We start from the raw sequence: 23,785 nt of genomic DNA on the forward strand, positions 1-23,785 counted from the left end.
TTAAAAATGGTTAAAATGGTAAATTTTATGTTATGCATTTTTACCTGTAATTTTTAAAATTCATTGGTACTTCTTCCTATCTTATACTTCTAGTGACATAATTTTTCTGACATAAAATATGATTAACAAATTTGATCACATGTAGATGTTGGGAAAATTTAGATTTCCTAATATTTCCTTGATACAAACTATCAATATTTTCCTTGGTTATTAGATTTCAAACATTTTTCTCCACCCAATAGTAAAAATCAGTTCCATGGTTTACATTGACTCAGAGAGGAATTTTCTTGTCTTTTCTAGCTCTTGCACAATTATAAGCACTCATTATGGGATGTGTGTTTTGTAAGCATTATTGCTAACTGCCTCAAATGACTGAGTACAGAAGAAAGCAATAATTAAAGACTGCATTCAGTGCCAGTGTAATATTTGGGAGGAAATACACATTTTGAGGGAGATATATCTTCTTGAATTTTTAGGAACAGTCAAGCAATAAGAATGACCTATCTGCAGTACACCTCAGTGTACACCTCAGTACTCAGATTTGAATTAAAATTTATTGAAGAATGATACAGTGATAAAAGCAGATGTTCTATCATTTATTAATTATATTTAAAATTTACATGAACCTATTAAGGACATTATGTAATGTTTCCACTTTATGCTTTAAACAATTACAAACATTTGGCATAAAATAATGTGCATAACAATGTAACAAGTTTGAGGAGTGGGAAATGAGAATCTGAAGTCTGCCTTCCTTCTAATGATGATCATTAACACTCCCAATGAACGGATCATAGATTTCTCTTTCAAAATTCTAACATTATTTATTTTAATGAACAAAATTCTAAGGGACTTTAACATGCAGTGGATATATATAACATTCAGAATAACTAGCTTCCATGCTTACACTGAACTCAACATTAGGCAAAAGCCCATAATTTTACTGATTCTTTGGCTCAGTGTGTTCAAAAAGCAAAGCAATGTGGTAAGCCTAATGAAAACAATCCTTTGTGTTTGCCAGCTTCAGATTGCTAATATGGTTGCAATAAAATTCAACCATCCTCTCTGATGAAATGTGCAGCTTTGATTAGCAGAGCAGTTTGTTTTCTGAATGCAAGAGACAGGCATGAATCTGTTTCTCTAATTGTCCTCATAGTTGAGAAAATGAGGAAGAAGCGTGTTTGTTTTAATAAAACATCATTCTGCCTCCTAAAATGACCACATCTGATTAGGAAATAGTAAACCAATCAGATTCTGTCAGATGAAATATCATGTCTTCGACCTCTTTGATATTGCCACAAACTATAAAACAATTGAAGGAGTTGTAGTCATGAAATTATCCATGTCACAAATGGATCTCTCCTTTTAATTGCTCAAGAAAAACAAGCCTTTGGTAACTTTAGTTATTGTATGCTACAGTACAAAACAAATTACCAATAACCATTCCTGAACTAACTAATAGACGGCCAGACATTTTTCCCATAGCAGTTTGATGTTTATTTTGATTCCTATAATTCTCTTTAATCTTCTACCTCTTTTGACATCAGTAGGTAAATCTACAGAAATCCTTGTTCTTGAAGAATTTTCACCTTAGGAAGTTCTCATTCTTGCCTTCTGATATAAAAATAACCACTCCAGCAAATAAAATCTCTCCAAATAAAAATAAGTCAAGGTTGCTTGATGACTACCACACAGGCACCTGCTCTCCCAATATTCAAAGAAGCCATCTGTTGAAAAAGATGAAACACAATTTAAGACAAATTTTACTGTCATAGGAAAGCATACAGTCGTAATATATTTAAAACATTCATATGTGTGAAAATCATAAGTACATGTGCTTATATTTTCCCAATTTAGTCACAAGTAGTAAAATAAAAATGGAAACATTGAAAATGGATTTTACAAAAGAGCAATAATTTGCATATTGAAACTGTTAAAACTTGCATTCATTTTTGGAATTTTTAATACAAGTAGTAAAGTAATTAATGACTTTTAGTGACACAAAGGTGCTATAGAAAAGTTTCCAGCAAAGATTTATTTCTGGGCTTACATGGGCACATTTGTGATGATATTTCATCGTGATATCTTGGAGTGTATTTTGGATGAAACAGCTATTACACTTATTGAAATCATCTTGAACTTATTTCCCCAGATATTATACTGAAATGCGTTATTCATTCATTCTAAACAGAGCCATACAATGAAGTAACTTCAATATTTGTCATAAATAGACCATAATTGACAATTGCTGTAGTGCTTATTTAAAAAATTCCTCTGTATGATAATCTCTAAGATGAGAATTGATATTTTTTAGTAATTCGTGAATGTGAAATTGGCTAGAAATATATTAAAACAGTAATTTTTACAGTTTGTAATGAAAATTTATTCCATGAGGATAAGCCAAGATTTTAATAATTTGAGCATTCTGATGTGAATGACTTTTATAACAGTTTTCTAAGAATAATTTATGCACCTAAAATATCAGAGCAGGGTAGAAATTACAGGATATTATTCTAAGCTGTAAAGAAAGTGAATAAAATGTAATAAATAAAACAGCCAAGAGCAAAATAACCTCAGATCACATACATTATCTTATTGATTAAGAAAGGATATGGTCTCACTCTCTAAATATGAAAATTACCATATCATCTACAGTTCTTCTAAACATACTTACTGTTAACTGACATCCTTTTGCAGGGTTAAAAAAACAAACAAACAAACAGAAACTTCCCATATAATCTATTTTTACTCATTTGTGTTAAGAATAATTTTTATGGAGCACCGCATCACCTTTCTAATCCCATCATGTATTGTTATCTTTGTAGGACAGGTATGTGAACAGAATGTCAGGAGACAATATATAAATCAATGAGCCCAAACTGAAGTTTATGTGACTCCAAAATGTATACATTTTCATCATCTCTCTTTTCATTTCCAATAATTTTTAAGTATTGTTTCACATCAGAGTCACTTAAAGATCTTCTACAAAGTATATGCGCTCAATGCCCACCACTATAGAAATGGGAGGAATATCAGGTAGTTGTATTTTTGAAAACATTCCCAAATACCCTCTGATGTTTATTCAATACTTAAAAAACCTATAAACAGTTTCCAGACAAAGTATAAAATGAACAGCTTTACTTTATTTCTACATCTACATCTGTATCTCTAAACACGCATGCGTGTGTTTGTAAAAATGAATCTCCTTTTCCCCAAAAATGTCTATTCTTCCTGTGTTTCTGGTGTCAGGTAATGACACACTCTCTATTCAGTTGCTCAAGACAGAAACCTGGATACATCCATGACCTTTAGTTTTACCTCATCAACATCACATTTGAATACTCATCAAGTCCTACAGTCTCTCTCCATCCAACATGATTATACCCATTCCAGTGGTCTTCAGCCTGGTTCACATTACAATTCTACCTTGTGTGTGAAGGGTTGCAGAGTATGCCACCCCATGATATGCAAATGTGGCATATTGATTATTTTGAATTCAATGTACTTCATAGATGTCTGGTACAGGAGGGACTCTCTGCCCCTTGGTCCCACTGAAAGCAGGAGATAAATCTGCAGTGTGAAAGGTAACTTCCCTGTACCCGGAGGGTAGAAGTCATCGTTATCACCAGAGATAGAGATTGAGGGCCAAAAAGCTGTATAAATAAAGCTTGTTACTACTTCAGCAATTCACTACCACAAGCTCAAATTCTTGGTTTGACAGTTTGTCACAAATTTATCATTTTGTCTAAAAGTTATAAATCTTCCTACTTTGGCCGCTTTTTGACTCTCCTATTTTTATGGGCTTCCCATACATACAAAAGTACAGTTTTCTTCTGTTAATGTGTCTTATATCAGTTTAATTATTAGGCCAACCAAATAACCTAGAAGGGAGAAGGGAAACGTTTTCCAGCTCCACTGTGGATTGGTTAAAATATCCTCCTAACGGATTTCTCTGACTCGAATCTTGCTTGTTCCTAATGATTTTTCACATCCCATCAAGTACAATAATTTTAAAATGCAATTCTGATTATTTACTTTCCCTCCTTCAAAGCTTCACTAACTTCCACTCAGCCTTATAGTAAAGTCAAGATTCCATCACATGGCTTCAGGCCGTGCATCCCATAGACACTGTTGATGTCTCCAAACTCCTTTCTCACCTCTTTTTTTTTTTTTTTTTTTTTTTGCGAGCTGCTTTCTCACCTCTTTTTTTTTTTTTTTTTTTTTTTTTGCGTGCTACGTGTTCTGCATTTCTTTACAAATGCTGTTTCTTAAACCACTCCCCATATTTTCACCTGGTTAACTATTACCCACCTGTCAGGCCTCATTCTACTTGTCATTCCTTGAGCAAATACTTCTCTACCCAAAACACTTAGTTTCTATCCTAGTGCTAAGTATTTCCCTTACCACAGAAGTTATCATGTTATTTTGAGCATTTGATATATTCTACATAATCACATTTTAAATATTTAAGAAAGCTTTTCCTCTTCTTCCCCTTGTTCTAACTTAATCTTATTTAATACATATTTTTAAAAAATCTGCCATGCTGTCCCTCCAAAGTTATACCTTCAGCCTTAGAATGACACCCTAAAAATGTTGGCCACAGAACCAATTGGAAAAAAATAAAACAAACAAAACGGAGAATATAGATATTGCACCAGGCTCCCCTAGAACTTATTCTCAATATCTTCTACAGTAGCCCCTCCTTGAAGAGGGACATGTTCCAAGACTCCTAGGGGATCCCTGAAACCATGGATTGTACCAAATCCCATTATATACTGTTTTTCCCTATACATACATACCCTATGGTAAAGTTTAATTTACACCCAAGTACCATAGGAGATTAATAATAATAGCTAATAATAACATAGAATATTTATAACAATATATTGTAATAAAAGTTTGGGGAATGCATTCTATCTTTCTCCAAATATCTTACTCTGCTGTACTAACCCTTTTTCTTGTGTGATGTGACATGAGAAAATGCTTCCATAATGAGATGAAATGAGATGAATGATATCAGCATTGTGACATAGCCTTATTGTGACATACTGACCTCCTGACAGCACATCAGGAGGAGGGATACCTGCCTCCAGGCTGTAGTAGACCATTGTCAACTGAAACCATGGGAAGCAAAACTGCCGATAAGAGGATATGACCGTATATACCTATTGCGTGCAAATAAGCATAACCCATGCACAGCAGTGCAAACTGAGTTGCAAGAGTAATTCTCAGCTTTATTTAAGAAATATTCACATTTTTTTCTTACCCCATGCCAACAACAAGGCTAGTCTGTGGGGAGATGATAGTAAATCACACATTACTGCAAGTGGATGCAGCCTGACAGGACTGTGACAATGGACTAAGAAAACATATGAAAGGGTGGTTTTACCCAGACCAGGGGGAATGGAATAAAGGTCTTTTCTTATGTATTGAAGCAGACATATTGTTGTTGTTGTTGTTGTTTTCAAATAAAATAGAAAAAAATAAACCAAGTGTTAAATGTCAAAGGCAAATTTATTTATAAAAATACATACACACCCATGGACACATGTATGCATGTGTTCTCAGTAAAACTATCTAAGACATGAATCTGGCAATTGCTCCCAGATCTGGGAAGTCTTGCAGATATACATTCTTGGATATTTAATATAGTTTATTTATCCTAATGCTCGGTCATTTGGGGATGCCAGTGATAAATAGGATAACCTTTTGGTTTTGTCCGTTTATGGGGTAAATGGAAGGAAAGTGACAGGCATTATCTAGCCATATGGGATTTTTTTGCCTAGGGACCTAGAATCCTGAAAATCTTCAAAGGCATTTTGTGTGGGTCTGCTGATGGATGCTACAAAATATAAATAATGAAAATATATGGACGTAAAGTCATAAAATAATTTAAGAGTTTTAAAATTAGTGTTTATAGTACTTAGACAAAGTTGTTATAAAACATTTTAAATACCACCTTATTATTTGAAAGATATTATATGATCCAAAAAAGGACAATAAAGTAAAATGAGGGAAAATGTTCAGGAAGTTTTTACCTATTATTACTACATACATTATTTTGATTTCAATTTTAGAACAGTGATAAGCATAATGGCTCATTATTATATGTAATGAAGACCATATTCTATCATTGATATGCCCATAAATTTCCTTTATTTAATGTTCATTTGTAAAAATGATACACTTTAAATATATATCATTGAAATGGCACTTTTCATTAGCAAATCAAAGATCATTAATCCATGCCATATTTCTCTGTCAATACTAAGGACCCAGAAAGTTAAGAGGTTAAACATATCTTCTAAAATTTCAGTGTAATGATTACAATCTTCTTTTATATTTGGTGCTGCTCTTTGGAAGATGAATGCATCTTCTCTTACAGTTAAAGTAAAACATAGAAAATCACATGACTTAGTTCTCTAAATACTTTTCCTTATCTTGTTCATTCTGCCTTCATTTTTCCTTTTAGCCAAATTCATCTATTTACATTGAAACCAGAGAGTTTTTTTCTTAGAGAAAGGTAAGATTCATAAGGCAGGCACTTTTGTCTGGACATTAGGAATTTAGTTTTGTACTTCAGAGTCAGCCTATCTCAATATTGTGGTTGAACATACATCATCAAGCTACAGAATCAAGGAACTACTGTGTCTTTAAAAGTCAATATATTTTAAAAGAAGTATAGTTCAATCAGTGTTCAAGTTCTAAATTAAACTTTAGTCAATTTCTGTGGACCACCCTCCACCCCAATAGCAAATAGAACCCTTCATCCACTGAGGAATATTATGAGATGAGGTTCCTAATCTGCTTCAACTAAATAAGGCTTTGGAATCTCAGTGCACCCACTAATGGAAATGATTTGTTTGCTGGAATGGTATCTTGCTTTTAGGTTTCTGATAAAGGGGAGGAATAATAGAAATATTGAGACACTTGGAAAAGAAAGGAGGAAAATAGGGAGAAATTGAATGTAGGGACACAAGTCTGAGAATATATCCCTTCCCTCCATTACAAGCAAGGTCACAGTAGCTACACAGAATAAGCTGTTTTCCATTATAATTAAGTTGTACTGCACTTATTTTCCCCCAGCACCCACACGTGCAACACAAATCTTCTAGTTGTGTAACCAGAACGGGAGCTGCCTAATTCTAAGCATGATCCCGAGTCTCTAACGACAGTGTACTATATATCAAGAGATAACACCCTGCTCAAATATGTTACTCCATCTTCCCAGCCAAAGTGATTGTCTGGGAGTGAACACTTTCTACATGACAGATCATTTAGAGCTTTTTGCTGTTTTGTTTTTGTTTTCTGTTTATGGCTGTGAGGATCCCTACTTGGAGATCCCAGCAGCTCCACTCCATGGAAAATTCTCTCTGTGATAGATGAAAAGGGAACCTGATAGGACCTAAAGATTGTCAGGCAAATATGGGAGGCAGAAAGTTGATTTCTGTAGCTTTCCATCTTATTCCAGTTATCTCTAAGACCAGATATTCTAAAGTTAGGTTTTTGTGAATCAATATATTCCTCTTTGTTTTCTGTTTGTTTCAGCTAATTAAAATTCAGTTCCTGTCTGTTATTACTTATAATAAAGTGGAAATCCCATCGAGACAGGAATGTCACCTTTTAATATGAATTTTATTAAAGTAGAGAATACATAAAAGTATACATAAATGTGGGTTAGTGAACTTTTTACAAAATGAACATGAAAATGAACTAAATCAATCACTTTGGGTTCAAGGAAATTTAGAAGGAAGTAAATGAAGTAAGTTTTTGTACTTGAAGTAAATGATGCTGGCAACAGTCTTACCTGTGTCCACTCATTTGTTTGTGGATCATAGGATTCCATGGTGTTGAGGTATGTCTGCCCATCATAGCCACCAACAGCATATAATCTGTCACCAAGGAGACAGACTCCAACAGCATCTCTGGGCATACTCAAAGGAGCCACCATGGTCCATGTGTCTGTTTTGGGATCATATCTAAAAATGTAAGGATAATAGGACATAGCACATTCTAATCACATTCAGTTTTTACTATATGAATAGTACTTTTTCAAAAGCACATCATGAGAAACAAAACTACCTTTTTTCTAGAAGCTCAGTCATTTGAGCACATGTTTAAGAGTTAATATCCACAATGTCTGGCTCTCTAAATTTTAAGGTATTTTAAACATATACCTAGACTCTCAGGTGGATGCCCAGATACTTAATAAAAATAAACATCATGATTTCTTTCCACAAGGAAGGCTGATATGTAAATATCTCTTTTCCACTGCAGGATGAGTTTCTGTAAAGCAAATATAAGCTAAGTGCTATGATAATGAAACACAAGTAATGGTTAAAAATATGAGAGGATTATGGAATTCTCCACAACTGAAGTCCCCTTTAAGTCAGGTCTAAAGGTGTAGCTAAATTTGCTAGAAAGAAAAGGAGACGTTCATGCAAAAAAAAACCTGATGTGTTAATAAGAATGCATGGCCAGTTTTGAGGGAAGCAGGCATGCAGGATGGCTAAATCCAGGGATCAGAGAAGGAGCAGAGTGCCTGGAAGGGTGGTTTCTGATCAGCTTATGGTTCATGTGATAGGTAGGAAGGTGTTTTGTGTTCTAATAGAAAAACTTGGGAAAAATAATTACAATGTGAACAGAACTGTGCTTTAGTGGCATTATTTGGGATTCACTATAAGGGAGAGATTGGTGTATCAAGAGATTGAAGCAGGGGGCCACAATTATTATTACTGAACTTAAACCAAAAATAATTTAATTTCCAGAAAGTCTGACTACCATGCCTTACATACGGATATTTTGTATTTTGAGTGGCAAAAACCAGAAAAATACTTTCGTGAATGTACTTTATTTCAGCTAAGAATGAATGATTAAACCAATTCTTTGCCTTTAACCTGCACCTTCAAGGTCAGATACAGAAATGAAAAAGCTAGTAAGAGCCCAGCAGAGTAAATATAAAAAAAGACTGGGTGAAAGTTGTTTTGTTTTGTTTTTTTTTAACAGACACAATAAATATATTTTTAGTTTGTTTTTCTACTCCAATCTTGTGTTTCACCAATTGAAACTTTCAAACCAAAGACTCCTAAAACAAACAAACAAACACGAACAAGCAGAAAACAAAAACAAAAAGCCACCACATGTTTATTGAAAATAAAGAAGGTTGTTACAAAAGAAATGGCCAGGGAGGACCCCAAGGATCGAAAATTTATATTTCTCTATAGTCACATTATCCAAGGTGTTACATGCATTTACACAGAGCCGTGGGAGAGGTTGTGACAGCCAAGATAATCTATGTGAAATGAGAAATTGGTTGAATGCCTGTAAAATGGCTACCACGAACCATATGCTGTCTAGCAATTAAAAATGTAATTTTACATGCTATAGTTAATAAATGTAAAACATCTCGAACACAGGCACGTATAGACACACACAAACACAGTCTATGCCATTAAAACTTTTATTTAAACTCACCATGAAGAAAAGACAACTTACCATGAACATTTTGAAATATAAAAGATTTTTAAAAATAAGGACAAAAGAAAGAAGAGGAGGAGGTAGAAGAGGCGTCAGAAGAGGAGGAGAAGGAAAGAAGACACCTCAAGGAATCAAACAGGAGAATCCAGAGAGTGTAATGTTTTATAGGATAACTGACTATAGGATGTCAGTTTTATAGTGTAATGTTTTATAGGATAACTGACTGAATTCTCCAACAAGTCAATAGTGAAACAAGCAAGCAAAACCCCCAGTAATAATGAACAGATAATTAGCAAGAAGTCGTTATTCTAAACGGATTGTGATTAAACAGAACAAAAAAATAAGTGGATCTTATTTGGATCCCAATTCAAATAGACCAACCATTAAAGGATGTTTCAAAATTTTAATATACCCTGGGAATTACTGAAGTTCTTATTAGTTCTGATTATTGTTAGGTTAATAAAAGAAAGAAAAAAAATCATGATCATTTTTGGTTGGTTGTTTCTGGGATGAAATCAGAAATATTTTAAGCTAAAATGATACATTTCAGAACTTCTTTGAAATACTTCAAAAAAGAGAGAGAGAGCGAGAGAGAGAGAGAGAGAAGGGAAATGGGTAAAACATGAATGACACACTGGTGATCCTAGTTGAAGCTGGGTAGTGAGTACAGGGAAGTTTATTCTATTGTTTACTTTTTTGTTTGTCAGAAAAGATCTGCGGTAAAAATAACTTTAACAGCAAGAATGTATAGTGCACTTTAATTTCAGGGCAAAGCAAATGTTCTTTACACTTCATTCATTCTTCAGTGAAATCCAGGCTGGCTTTTGTCACAATAACTTCACTTACATAGCTTTTTCTGAAGTCATATTTTAACCTGCATTTAATTGCTATCCGGTTCTATAGAGTTTTTTCAGCTATTGTCTGCAAAGCCAACTTTATCACTTTGCAGAAAAGTGGGGGAACTGAGAAAATAGCCAACACTAGTGCAGGAAGCAGTAATAAATGAATTTCTGAAGACTTAGGAAATTTCAGGTGAAACTCAAATATAGAACAATTCTCAAATTCTCATATTCCGGGGGAAAATAAGAAAACACTAGTATGTTCTATATTTAGGTGCACATTTAGAAATAATATCTTACATTTAGAAATAGATAGCTCTTTTTTATACATATTTTACTAAATTCCTGAAGAAAACTTTAAAAATTTAATGCATTCTGGAAAATCCAGATCTTTGAATTAGATGTGACTGTCTTCAAATCTAAGTAATATGTGTTTTCCTTATAATAACAAACTTTTAATTCATATCTGGAAATGGTGAAAATTTAAATTTAAATTTAAATGTGTATGTTGCAACCCAAAATATGAAACCAAAACAAAAACAATCTACCTCATCCCCACCCATACACACACACACTCTCCTAGATACTGAGGAAATAATTACAGAAATACAAAGTTACCTACTAGTGGTTTTCCTTGTTTTCACATTAATGACTCTAAATTGATTTTTCTATATTCAGAACGCAATGGATTCACCTCTCAGTCTGGAGATATACAAAGTTGTTACCAACATAAATGAAATTAACAGCTTTTTTTTTAACCTAAGGAGAAGATCCACAGATGATGTATAACGCTTTCCCAAACAATTAACAGTGAACTCTGTCATTGTCAGTTAACATTTTTTTTTTATAAACATATATTTTTATCCCCAGGGGTACAGGTCTGTGAATCGCCAGGTTTACACACTTCACAGCACTCACCAAAGCACATACCTTCCCCAATGTCCATAACCCCACCCCCCTTAATACTTGGCCCTAAATATTATTTTTTTCTCTGGTTCTTTATTTATTTAAAAGAACAAGGCAGTGGGGGCAGAGGGGGAAGTAGAGTAGCTGTCTTTTTGTATTTAGACTGTCTGCTTCTCTGATGTCTCACCTTGGCCTTCCTGGGCAGAGTGTGAGCTGTGTATCAGGGACTCTATTAAGGTTTATAGCCCTTAGGCAAGAGAACCACCAATATGTAGTTGGCTAAAATTGGCTGTAAAATGGAAACTTGCTGAAGGCATATGAGAGTCACAGAATAAAACTTAGTGTCTCATTGAAAATCCCTATTGAAGTACCATTTTTGAGGTACCATTAATTTTTTACGCCTTTTTTTTCCCAATATGTAAGGATAAATATTGATCTTAAAATATTTGAAGGGAAGCAGTTTTTAAGTATGCAGGCATTACTTTGGTAACAAATAGAATTCATACTCATTTTCCTAAATTTGTACCAGCAATATTCAGCCAGAAAGCAAATTGAACAACATAGAAGTGATTTGTAGCCAGGTTTGTTTGCCTATAAAATAAAATAAACAAAAAAAACAAAACAAAAAACAGAGAAATAAGATGAGATCCATGCTGTGTAAATGGATAAACAGCTCTGAAAGAGTGGCTTTTAGAGTTCTAGTAAATAAATTATACAACCTGTGTTTGAATTTTCATAAATTATTTGAATTAAGCAATTAAGAATAACAATAATGCTGGTCAGAAATAAATTTTGTTTTTCCTGTAAAGAAAACCAATATCTATGTATCGGGTCTTCTGATATTATCAAAACAGATATGCCTTGACTTCAGGACTGCTTACGTGATAGGAATGGAAAATAAATTAATTCTAACAAAATGAATTTTGAAAAACTTCAGAATAACTGTAAAACTATTCCTATAAACATCATTGTTCAGGGACGCCTGGGTGGCTCAGTTGGTTAAACAGCTGCCTTCGGCTCAGGTCATGATCCCAGCGTCCTGGGATAGAGTCCCACATCGGGCTCCTTGCTCGGCGGGGAGCCTGCTTCTCCCTCTGCCTCTGCCTGACATTCTGTCTGCCTGTGCTCACTCGCTCTCCCTCTCTCTCTGATAAATAAATAAAATCTTTAAAAAAAAAAAAAAAAAGCAAAAAAAAAATCATTGTTCAGCTATTTTCATATATGCATATCTAATGGGTATTTAGGAATAGAATTTCTGGGTCAAAGAGAATGCATATTTTGAAATGCAGTAAATACTACCTATTGGTATTACAGAATTTGGGCCAATTTACACTCCTGCCATGAGTGTAGTAAGGGTTTCAGTTGCTCTACATCTTCTCCAACATTTGGTATTAACTATTCTCATTTTAGTCTTTCTAGTAGGTCCTGGTATGACATTGTGATTTTAATTTTCATTTCTCGGATGCCTAATAACATCAGGCCTTTTCCCCAATAGTCATCGTTTCAAGAGTTCTTGTTCAAATCTTCTGCAAGATGTATTAGATTTATGTATTAGAAACAAAGCTTCTGTTGGTTATATACTTTGCAAATATTTTTCCCACTCTCTGGCATAAATTTTTACTCTTCATGCTATCTTTTGGGAAAGATTATTTATTTATTTTTATTTTTAAATTTTTTGGGGTTAATTTTATTTTATTTTTTTCAGTGTTCCAAGAGTCATTGTTTATGCACCATACCCAGTGCTCTATGCAATATATGGTCTCCTTAATACCCACCACCAGGCTCACCCAACTCCCCCCTCCAAAATACCTCTCAGTTTGTTTCCTCAGACTCCATAGTCTCTCATGGTTTGTCTCCCCCTCCAGTTTCCCTCAACTCATTTCTCCTCTCCATCTCCCGACATCCTCCGTTATTCCTTATCCTCCACAAGTAAGTGAAACCATATGATAATTGACTTTCTCTGCTTGACTTATTTCACTTAGCATAATCTCCTCCAGTCCTGTCCATGTTGATACAAAAGTTGGGTATTCATCCTTTCTGATGGAGGCATAATGCTCCATTGTATATATGGACCATATCTTCTTTATCCATTTGTCCACTGAAGGGCATCTTGGTTCTTTCCACAGTTTGGTGACTGTGGCCATTGCTGCTATGAACATTGGAGTACAGATGGCCCTTGTTTTCACTACATCTGTATCTTTGGGGTAAATACCCAAGTAGTGCAATTGCAGGATCATAGGGAAGTTCTATTTTTAATTTTTTAAGGAATCTCCTCACTGTTTTCCAAAGTGGCTCCACCAACTTGCATTCCCACCAACAGTGTAAGAGGGTTCCCTTTTTCTACATCCTCGCCAACACTTGTTGTTTATGTCTTGTTGATTTTAGCCATTCTAACTGGTGTAAAGTGGTATCTCAATGTGGTTTTGATTTGAGTCTCGCTGATGGCTAATGATAATGAACATTTTTTCATGTGTCTATTAGCCATTTGTATATCTTCTTTGGAGAAGTGTCTGTTCATGTCTTCTGCCTATTTTTTGACATGATTATCTGTTTAGTGTGTATTGAGTTTGAGGGGTTCTTTATAGATCTTGGGTATCAGCCCTTTGTCTGTAGTGTCATTTGCAAATATCTTCTATTCCATGGGTTGTCTGTTTTGTTGAGTGTTTCCTTCGCTGTGCAGAAGCTTTTGATCTTGATTAAGTCCCCAAAGTTCAATTTAGCTTTTGTTTCCTTTGCCTTTGGAGACATATCTTGAAAGAAGTTGCTTTGGCTGATGTCAAATAGGTTACTGCCTCTATTCTCCTCTAGGATTTTGATAGATTCCTGCCTCATGTTGAGGTCTTTTATCCGTTTTGAGTTTATCTTTGTGTATGGTGTAAGAGAATGTTCAAGTTTCATCCTTTATACATAGCTGTCCAATTTCCCCAGCACCATTAATTGAAGAGACTGTCTTTTTTCCTGCTTTGTCAAAGATTATTTGACCATAGAGTTGCAAGTCTATATCTGGGCTTTCTACTCTGTTCCACTGGTGTATGTGTCTGTTTTTGTGTCAGTACTATGCTGTCTCGGTGATCACAGCTTTGTAGTAAAGCTTGAAATCAGGAGATGTGATGCCCCCAGTTTTGTTTTTCTTTTTCAACATTTCCTTAGCAACTTGGGGTCTCTTCTGGTTCCATACAAATTTTAGGATTGTTTGTTCTGGCTCTTTGAAAAGTGCTGTTGGAATATTTATTTATTTTTATTTTATTTTATTTATCTTTTTATTTTTTTAAAGGCCATCTCCCCTAAACTTCTGTTTTTGTTTTTTGTTGTTGGTGGTTTTTAAAAGATTTTATTTATTCCTTTGACAGAGGGAGAGAGATCACAAGTAGGCAGAGAGGCAGGCAGAGAGAAAGGGGAAGCAGATTCCCTGCTGAGCAGAGAGCCCGATGCAGGGCTTGATCCCAGGACTCTGGAATCATGACCCAAGTCAAAGGCAGAGGCTTTAACCCACTTAGCCACCCAGGCACCCCGGAATATTTATTTATTTTTAAAGTACTCTCTACATACAACATGGGGCTCGAACTCACAACCTCGAGACAAGAGTTGCATGCTCTGCCAACTGAGCCAGCCAGGCACCCCTGAGGAAAGGCATTTTAACAGTAATATTTTTCTATCTGGATGACTCTTTCCAGATCCAGTTTAAGTAATCTTTCACATTCTTATAATTGTGAAGATAGCCCCCTCTTATATTCTAAAAGCTTTGTTTCATATTTACCTCTAAGATCCATCTTGAATTGATTTTTGGTGTAATATGAGAGAAGAGCTAAAACTAATTTTTTTTTCCATATGAAAGACACTTTTTTGCCTTTACCATAAATCAGGATTTCTTGTATGTGTGATTTTATTTCTGAACACAAATCTATTTTGTCTACTTGTTTATATTAGGCCAATGCCACAGTGCCTTAAAGTAACTTTACAATTGTCTGTAATGTCTACTACTTCAAAGTTTTCTTGGGATATGGGGCCCTTTTCATTTTTATTTAAATTACAGGATCAACTTTTCAACTTTACATCCACAATCCCCACTGGACAGATTTTTTTTTTTTTTTTTAAAGATTTTATTTAAGACTGAGAGAGAGAATGAGAAAGCATGAGAAGGGAGAAGATCGAAGGAAGAGACAGACTCCCCGTGGAGCTGGGAGCCTGATGCCGGACTTGATCCTGGGACTGCAGGGTCATGACCTGAGCAGAAGGCAATTGCTTAACCAACTGAGCCACCCAGGTGTCCACTGGACAAGAATTTACAATTCAGTAGGGCTTGCAGTGAACCCATATCACTTTAGAGTACAATTCATGTTTTTATAATGTTTAGTCTTCTCTTCCATGAACATGGCATTGCCATTGATTTACTTAAGACTTTTTCAAGCTTTTCTCAAAGTTTTATTTTCTATTTAGAGGTAGTACATATATTTTGTGAGATTGATTGCCAGGTATTTTTTTTTCCTTTTTAATGACAACTTTTATACATTTTGTTATTATTGCTTGCATGTAGAAATATAATTAATTTCATATATTGACTGACTATATATAGCAACCTCATCAATTCACTTTTTAAATCAAATAGTTTCTAATTACACTGTGGTTAGATTATCATTGGATATTTATTGTGTAACCTTGAATACTGACAGTTTTATTTATTCCTTTCTAATTATGAGTTTTCTTTCCCTTTATTGCTTTATCACAGGTTAGTTATTCTTTTAAAATGTTGAGTAAAAGTGGCATTAGCAGTCACTTTTTTCTCTAGTGAAAATCTCAAAACAATAGGTTTCAATATTTGGCTATCTCTCTATTAATTTCTCTTCCAAGTTTGGTGAGAGTTTTTTTATTATGGTGGGTGTTGGATTTTATCATCTTTGCATTTATTTAGATAATTATTTTATGACTATATTGAATTACACTGATTAATTGTTCTATCCTAAACCAAACTTGTATTTCTAGAATAAACACAAAGTGGTTGAGATACTTTATCATTTTCATTTATATCTAGGTTTGATTTGCTAATATTTCTTTTGGATATTTGTATCTATGCTCATAAGTTTAACTGCTTCTTTTGTTTCTCTTGTTTTTTCCTGCATAATATACATATAAGGTTTTATTTTCCTATAAATTTGTTCATTTCATCTAAAAATTCAAATAATGGCATATATACTCAAACATTCTCTTTTTATTGTTACATGATAGTGATGTCCACTTACATTTCGTTTTTTTTTTTTTCTTTTTCCTTTAGGTAGGTAATTTTTCTCTTTTTCCTTGACAATCTGGCAACTAGCTTATAAATTTTATTGCAATTATATTTAGAGAAAGAAATTAGACTTCTTTTTAATCCTATTTCATGTTTGTCTTATATTTAATTAATATATTTCTATCATTATTTCACTTCTACTTTGGTAGGTTTTTTGGTCTCATTTTTATAACTTGATGTTGAAACTTAAATCTTAGCATTTTAGCTCTTTTAAGTTGTTAAGTGCCTGTGCTTAAGTCTATAAATTTCCCTTTAAGAATTTCTTTAGAAATGCTGAAACTTCATACGCCATGTTACATGTCACATGAGTGGCTTGGTGACCTTTGATACATACAGTAGTATCTTAATCTGAGCTTTTCCAGTAATTCAAACAGTCTTGTGTAATTGCATGGCTCCTTAACAGTTTGCATTGTGCAGTATAAACAAAGTTTAAAGATGTACATTCCTACTAAGATCTTGAAAAGAATCTAGGAACATTGGGAGACATCTTTTAGCAACAGTATGAATCTGTATCTTTTTTTTTTTCCTATAGACTCGCAATGAGACTGGAAACACCAAGTTTAGTGTGAGCATTTGGAAAAACCTTTAGTAAAAGGCATATTATTTTTAGAAAGGAATTTCTTTAGCTACATCCCACAAAATTTGATATGTATTTTCATTGCATTCAGTTCAAATTATTTTCTGATTTGAATCACGTCTTGTTTCAAAGTATATCACCTAAATTTCAAACAGTTGGACATGGGACACCTGGCTGGCTCACTTGGTAGAGTAAGAAACTCTTGATCTTGGGGTGGTGAGTTCAAGCCCCACACTGGACATAGAGCTTACCTTAAAACAAAACCACAAAACAAACAGCTGAGTGTGTAAAAATTTATCTTTTCTGTTATTATTTCCAGTTTAATTCCATGTTGTTCAGAGAACATACCCTCTGAGATTTCAAGCTTTTGAAAATTGTTGAGGTTTATTTTATGACCCAGAACACAGTAAATTTTGCTAAATATTTCATGTCTTACTACAATTATTACTTATAAAGATAATCACTACATCACCACAATTATTTAGATATTTTTCAGAAAGTTGTATGTAATAAACTAGAACATGAAGAGAGAATTATCTCCATTTGAAACAATCTAATTCTAGGAATTCTTATAGAAGCGAGTCGGTTTAATAAAACATACATAGAAGGAAATCAATCATTTTCCTAATAACTTGCTTCATGCATGGGCTCAGTTTTTGCCCCACCACAGATCTGCATGACTTAACTGCTTCTAGGGGCCTAACCAGAGAGGCCCTAGAAATTATTTATTCTTTACTGTGATGTGTAGGCGCTGGTGGCTTTTGGTGCTTCTGTTTTCCACCTACCAAGGGTCCCACAATGGCAGTGCCTTTTAAGAAAGGGAGATGGGGGGGCGCCTGGGTGGCTCAGTGGGTTAAGCCGCTGCCTTCAGCTCAGGTCATGATCTCGGGGTCCTGGGATCGAGTCCCACATCGGGCTCTCTGCTCAGCAGGGAGCCTGCTTCCTCCTCTCTCTCCCTCTGCCTGCCTCTCTGCCTACTTGTGATCTCTCTCTGTCAAATAAATAAATAATAAAAAAAATCTTTAAAAAAAAAAAAAAAAAGAAAGGGAGATGGGTGCAGTGCACACCTGCAGGACTGGTTCCCCTAAAGGCAGGGAAAGGAGTCAGCTTACATGACCTCAGTAACTGCCCCAAAGAAAAGAGTAAAAGGAGATGAGCGTTTTATAATATTTGCCAAATGATTTACTAAACAGATTAAAGAGTTAATTGAGGGTCACTTGGGTGGCTCAGGCATTAAGTGTCTGCCTTCAGCTCAGGTCATGATCTCAGGGCCCTGGGATCGAGCCCCACATCAGGCTCCCTGCTCGGTGGGAAGCCTGCTTCTCCCTCTTTCACTTTCCCTGCTTGTGCTCCCTTTCTTGCTGTCTCTCTCTGTGTCAAATAAATAACTAAAATCTTTTAAAAGAAAAAAAAATAAAATAAAGGGCCATCTGGGTGGCTTAGTGGGTTAAGCCTCTGTCTTTGGCTCAGATCATGATTCCAGGGTCCTGGGATCGCATTTGGCTCTCTGCCCAGTGGGAAGCCTGCTTCCCCCTCTCCCTCTGCCTGCCTCTCTGCCTACTTGTGATCCCTCTCTCTCTCTGTGTCAAATAAATATATAAAATCTTTAAAGAAAAAGGATTTAACTGATAACAAGTAAAGCTATAAGATGAAAATAAAATACATGTATGTGTGTGGTGTGTGTGTGTGTGTGTGTGTATAAATGAATATGTATGTTTATACACATATATACATACATACATGAATTCAGGATGGAAAACTACTTTTAAAATGTAAGCACAGTTGTGCTCATTGTTACTTTAGGGGCTTTTGATATATCACACTTCTTAATGTCATACCTCTGAGTATTACACTTTCACCTTGCTGTGACCAACATTGGCCAGTGTGACTTTAACAAGTGATGCAAGCAGAGGCATGATGGTTCATTGTATTGAAAATTTGCCCTCTTGACCCCACTTCTCTTGGACTTTTTTGTCTTGGAATCCCAGTGCAAGGGGAACCATGGTACTCTGCCTGAAGCATCAGCTAAACTCTCAGATGAGAGGCAGCCCCAATCGTTAGCTCTTCCAGAAAAGGGTTTAAGCCTGTCCAGACCCAGGTGATATGGTAGTATCAGCCAATATTATGTCGAGGAGAAAAGTAGCCCAAACTGTACCCAATCAACATATAATCATGAAAGATTTCAATCATAAAAGAAACAATGGTAAAGTTATTTTAACCCACTAAGATTTTAGAATTGTTAGAAATAATATAAACAGTAATAATAATTTCATGAAGTTTATTATCTGCCTTAAAAGAAATATAAAAATATCTGCATTTAAAGAAAACATTGAAACATATTTATAAATCTGTATCAACCATATGACTTACATATGGTTAGTAACAACTATATCTAAAGTTTATAAAAATAAATGAAATACCTGTTTGAGTCTTGTTGATTCAAACCTGTGTCCAAAAAAGAAAAAAAAAAAAAAAAAGAAAGAAAGAAGGCCACAAGTCCTGGTAGAATTTAAGATCAGAAGCCACAATCCATCAGACCATGTACATTAATCCGTCCATTGATTTATTTAGACAGTGTGTTTAACTATTGATTATATGCTCTACTCCTGACATACAGAAACTGAATGTACCATTAGAAAAAGGAACAAAGGGCGCCTGGGTTACAAAGCTCAGTGGGTTACGCCGCTGCCTTCGGCTCAGGTCATGATCTCAGTGTCCTGGGATCGAGTCCCGCATCAGGCTCTCTGCTTGGCAGGGAGCCTGCTTCCCTTCCTCTCTCTCTGCCTGCCTCTCTGCTTACTTGTGATCTCTCTCTGTCAAATAAACACATAAAATCTTTAAAAAAAAAAAAAAAGTTAAAAAAAATTGTAAAAAAAAAGAAAAAGGAACAAAGAAATAGACTGATTTTTTTCTGTAATTTAACCTTTACTAGTAAATATATTTTAAAACATTGAAAAATAATCAAATGTAGACATCTGTTTACACAAATGAACTTCAATGAATTACTGATGAAATCACTTTTTTTTATGATGTTTTTCTTCTGATTTTATATGACAACAACAAACACTACTTCTACGTTAAAAAGAAAAGAAAAGAATAGAAAAGAAAAGAAAAAAAAACTTCATGGGAGTACCTGGGTGATTAGTCATTTAAGCATCCAACTCTTGATTTTGGCTCAGGTCCTGATCTCAGGGTCTTAGGATCAAGTGCAGTGTCAGGCTGCATGCTCTATGGGGAGTTTGCTTGAGATTCTTTCCCTCTCCCTTTCAGTCTGTCCCTCTCCCACTTCTGTGCATGTATGCACTCTCTCTCTCTCTCTCTCTCTAATAAATATATCTTCATGAAAAAAAAAAAAAAAGAAAAGTAAAAGAAAACTTCAAAATGATTTAACTATCAGGCTGCAATCATCCAAGACAGGATTTCTTAGTTCAGATTCAGTCTCAACATAAAAATTTTTCTGATCAGTATAGATTCCTCTCACAGGATCTTCCACATGTTCTGTAAGGACACATTCCCTGTTTCGATTTAGTTGCGGCAGTTGCATGAGTTAGGGTCACAAGACAAGTGAAATGGTTTTGAGTTGACTATCAATTTCAGTCCTGTGATGGAAGGGGGAAAGTCGGCGCACTGTTAGGGGAAAAAAAAAATCATTTTCACTATTGTTTGTGTGTTTGTGATTCTTACACTGATTATGAGCTTCATCTTCACTTTTAAGATAGATTTTTAAAATGTATTTATTGATATTCTCCCAATCTTCCTTAATACTTCTCTTAAATATATAATGGGCACAAAAACACTGGGAAAGAAGATGGGGTAACTAGATTTCTGTACCCCTTTCCAATATCCCTTGTGTATATATACAAAAATGTTTTAAAAAGTTAATTTGATTTCAGGTTAGTTTAATTTCTCCATGAAAGCATGTGAAAAATCCTACTTTGACTTAGATCATACTTATTGCCTCCTGTCTTCAAGGTTGAGGAGAGGAGAAATAAATTGCTGACAGACCCAGGGAAAGCCATGATAAGCCACAGAGCTCTTAAACTCCTCGGATGCAGTTTCCTCAGCAGAGCTTCAAAAATTACTTAAATTATTGTCAGTCAATAGAACATGGAGCATACCCAGGAGGCCTGGATGCTAGTTAAAACTCATTTTAAAAAATAAATACCTTTTAACAGTTCAGAAGTAAGGAGTAGTCAATTATAAAGTCATTTCCTCCACTAATATAACAGAAACTACTATCAGCCGTTTGAGTCCAAATTATGTATTAAATAGCCTCTCACAACATGAAAGTGACTTCTGCAGTTTGACCAGCAGGGTTGAAATCCTTCCAGCTGTACAGTACATAATGTTTCATCTACTCATGCACATCTACCTTTCCATAGACTTATTCTTCTCCTTCTTGCAAAGCATGCAGATGAATGGCCATGATGCCATCCTTCCAGGCAGGACAAGGACAGCAGATTATTCTGATATTCCCACTCGCTGGTTGACCCCTTCAGAGATACTTCATAAGCCTCATAAGCCATTAAAGCAAATACCTAATCACACACCTAAATTAGTTTAGCTGTGGTGTTAGTTAATATCTTTTGCGTCCACTTGTAAAGCAGGGCCCCTACATACAGAAGCTGCTGGGCTTTCCATCTCTTGTATATGTGTCTAAAAGAAATTTGAACATAATTTGCTATCAAAGAAATAGCAACGATCTTATGTGCACAATAATAGAAAAATAACATTAACAGCAAACTAGTCAGTCTTTGCATGCTATACTCGTTTGACTACTGCTAACAGTAAAATCTTAGGAAGGAGAAGAAAGTATCTTACTAAAAAGTTCAGAAGGCCCTATCTAATGTTTTAACTTTAAACAGTTCAAGTAATTACTGTCTTGTAGAAAATTTAGGCTCTCACATTTATCAAAATATGAGTGAATGTATTATTATGCTATATAAGGCCTAGGATAAGGGCCCATAATTTAAATAAAAAGTTTCTCCTTGGTCATCTGTTTTCACTATTTAGAATTGCTACAACTCTTGGTTTTTTCAAAACCAAAAAGATGAACTAAGAAGAGAAATGAAAAAATCCAAAATTCTATTCTTACCTTATGTATTAATCTTTATGGCAACTTTAAAAAACTGTTTAGTTAAATTAATATTATTGCAGTATGTCTGACAGCAAATCCTAACTTTTATTAATATTTATCAAGATCTAAAGATGATAAAAATATCGAGCCATGGGGCACCTGGGTGGCTCAGTGGGATAAAGCCTCTGCCTTCAGCTCAGGTCATGATCCCAGGGTGCTGGGATCAAGCCCCACATTGGGTTTTCTGCTGGGCAGGGAGCCTGCATCCCCCTATCTCTCTTTGCCTGCCTCTCTGCCTACTTGTGATCTCTGTCTGTCTGTCAAATAAATAAATAAAAATCTTAAAAAAAAAAAATTGAACCATATCTTGACAGAAAATTAGATATTTTTATTTTAGATGACTTTTTCTGATATGACCAGTGTGTGAATTTTGGTAAACTTTGAACAAAAGCTTTATATTTAAGTAACAGGGTGCCTGTGTGGCTCAGTGGGTTAAGCCTCTTCCTTTGGCTTGGGTCGTGATCTCAGGGCCTTGGGATCGAGGCCCTTATTGGGCTCTCTGCTTGGCAGAGATATAAAGATATAATTTTTAATTTAGGTCTGAAAAGTTGCTTAATCTTTTAGGCCTTGTCAAAAATTGTGCCTACCCAATAAATGCTTAAAATGTATGTATGTGAATCATTGATATTCCATCTATAATGATGGAAATGGGCATTCACATGCAAATAGAAAAATAAAAAATAATCTATGTCTTTTCATCAGTCCATTCACCCATCCATTCTTATTCTTCCATCCATTCATGAATCCTTTTTTTTCTTTCTTCCCCTTTCTTTCTATCTATCTGTCCATCTATCTGTTAATTTATATAACTTCCTATGTACAGTGTATCTCCAGATGCCTTCCCCTGTGAGAAATTTGAGATCTGTTTTTCTACCTGATTTACTAACTGCTTGATGAGGACTTACTTTACACCAAGAATTATGCCAGCTGGAGGAGTAGAAGTGTGGATAAACTAATCTAGATCATCACCAGCACATGAATCCTGACTGTCTTGAAAAATGTTAAATAATCTTTCATAATAATATTGATAATTGGTACAAAGAAAAACTCCGTTGCACTTTCCGGTCAAATCTGCATTATGAAAAGATCTCTCTGGCTACTATCTGGAGAATAAATTGGAGGAAGCAAAAGTGGATATTACAAAAGCAGATTTAGAAGGCTCTTATTATCTGGATATCCCTCTCCTGCAGGGCTTATTACTGGGATGCAAATTTGAGGTCAAAGGTGGTCTTGATCTATTATTAGCCAGCCGTGGTACTGATGCCTTTGAACATATTTTCTCATCCATTGCCTGGTTATCTGTTTTATTTGTGATCTTGAAGTTCTAATTATTTATGTTTCTTTTTTCCTAGTAAGTTTTAAGTTTGAGTTAGCATAGTGAAAAATATATGCAAAATAACATTTGTAGAGTAAGTAAAATAGATAAATGTTTTGTCTAATGGATTGCACCCTCTGGGCAATTCTGCTAGAACTTACTGCATCTTTTGGACACTGATTTTGTCCATTAAGATGCTCTTATTAGAGTGAGGCTTGGCTGCAAAACTACTATTCAACACCCCATCAAC

General features: G+C 34.9%; 1 protein-coding gene across 1 annotated transcript in view; it reads right to left on the reverse strand.

Annotated features, from left to right (window-relative positions):
• Positions 1–698: 698 nt before the first annotated feature.
• Positions 699–23,785, reverse strand: part of KLHL1 (kelch like family member 1) — a 370,470-nt gene continuing 347,383 nt past the window's right edge. The window contains exons 10-11 of the mRNA XM_044249858.1: positions 7,808–7,979; positions 699–1,727 (exon numbers count right to left, since the gene is read on the reverse strand). Of these exons, the coding sequence (XP_044105793.1) occupies positions 1,668–1,727; positions 7,808–7,979 (232 nt within the window). The 3' untranslated portion in view covers positions 699–1,667. The remainder of the gene's footprint in view (positions 1,728–7,807; positions 7,980–23,785) is intronic.

This window comes from Neovison vison, chromosome 5 (genome assembly GCF_020171115.1).
Source record: "Neovison vison isolate M4711 chromosome 5, ASM_NN_V1, whole genome shotgun sequence".
Lineage (NCBI taxonomy): Eukaryota > Metazoa > Chordata > Mammalia > Carnivora > Mustelidae > Neogale > Neogale vison.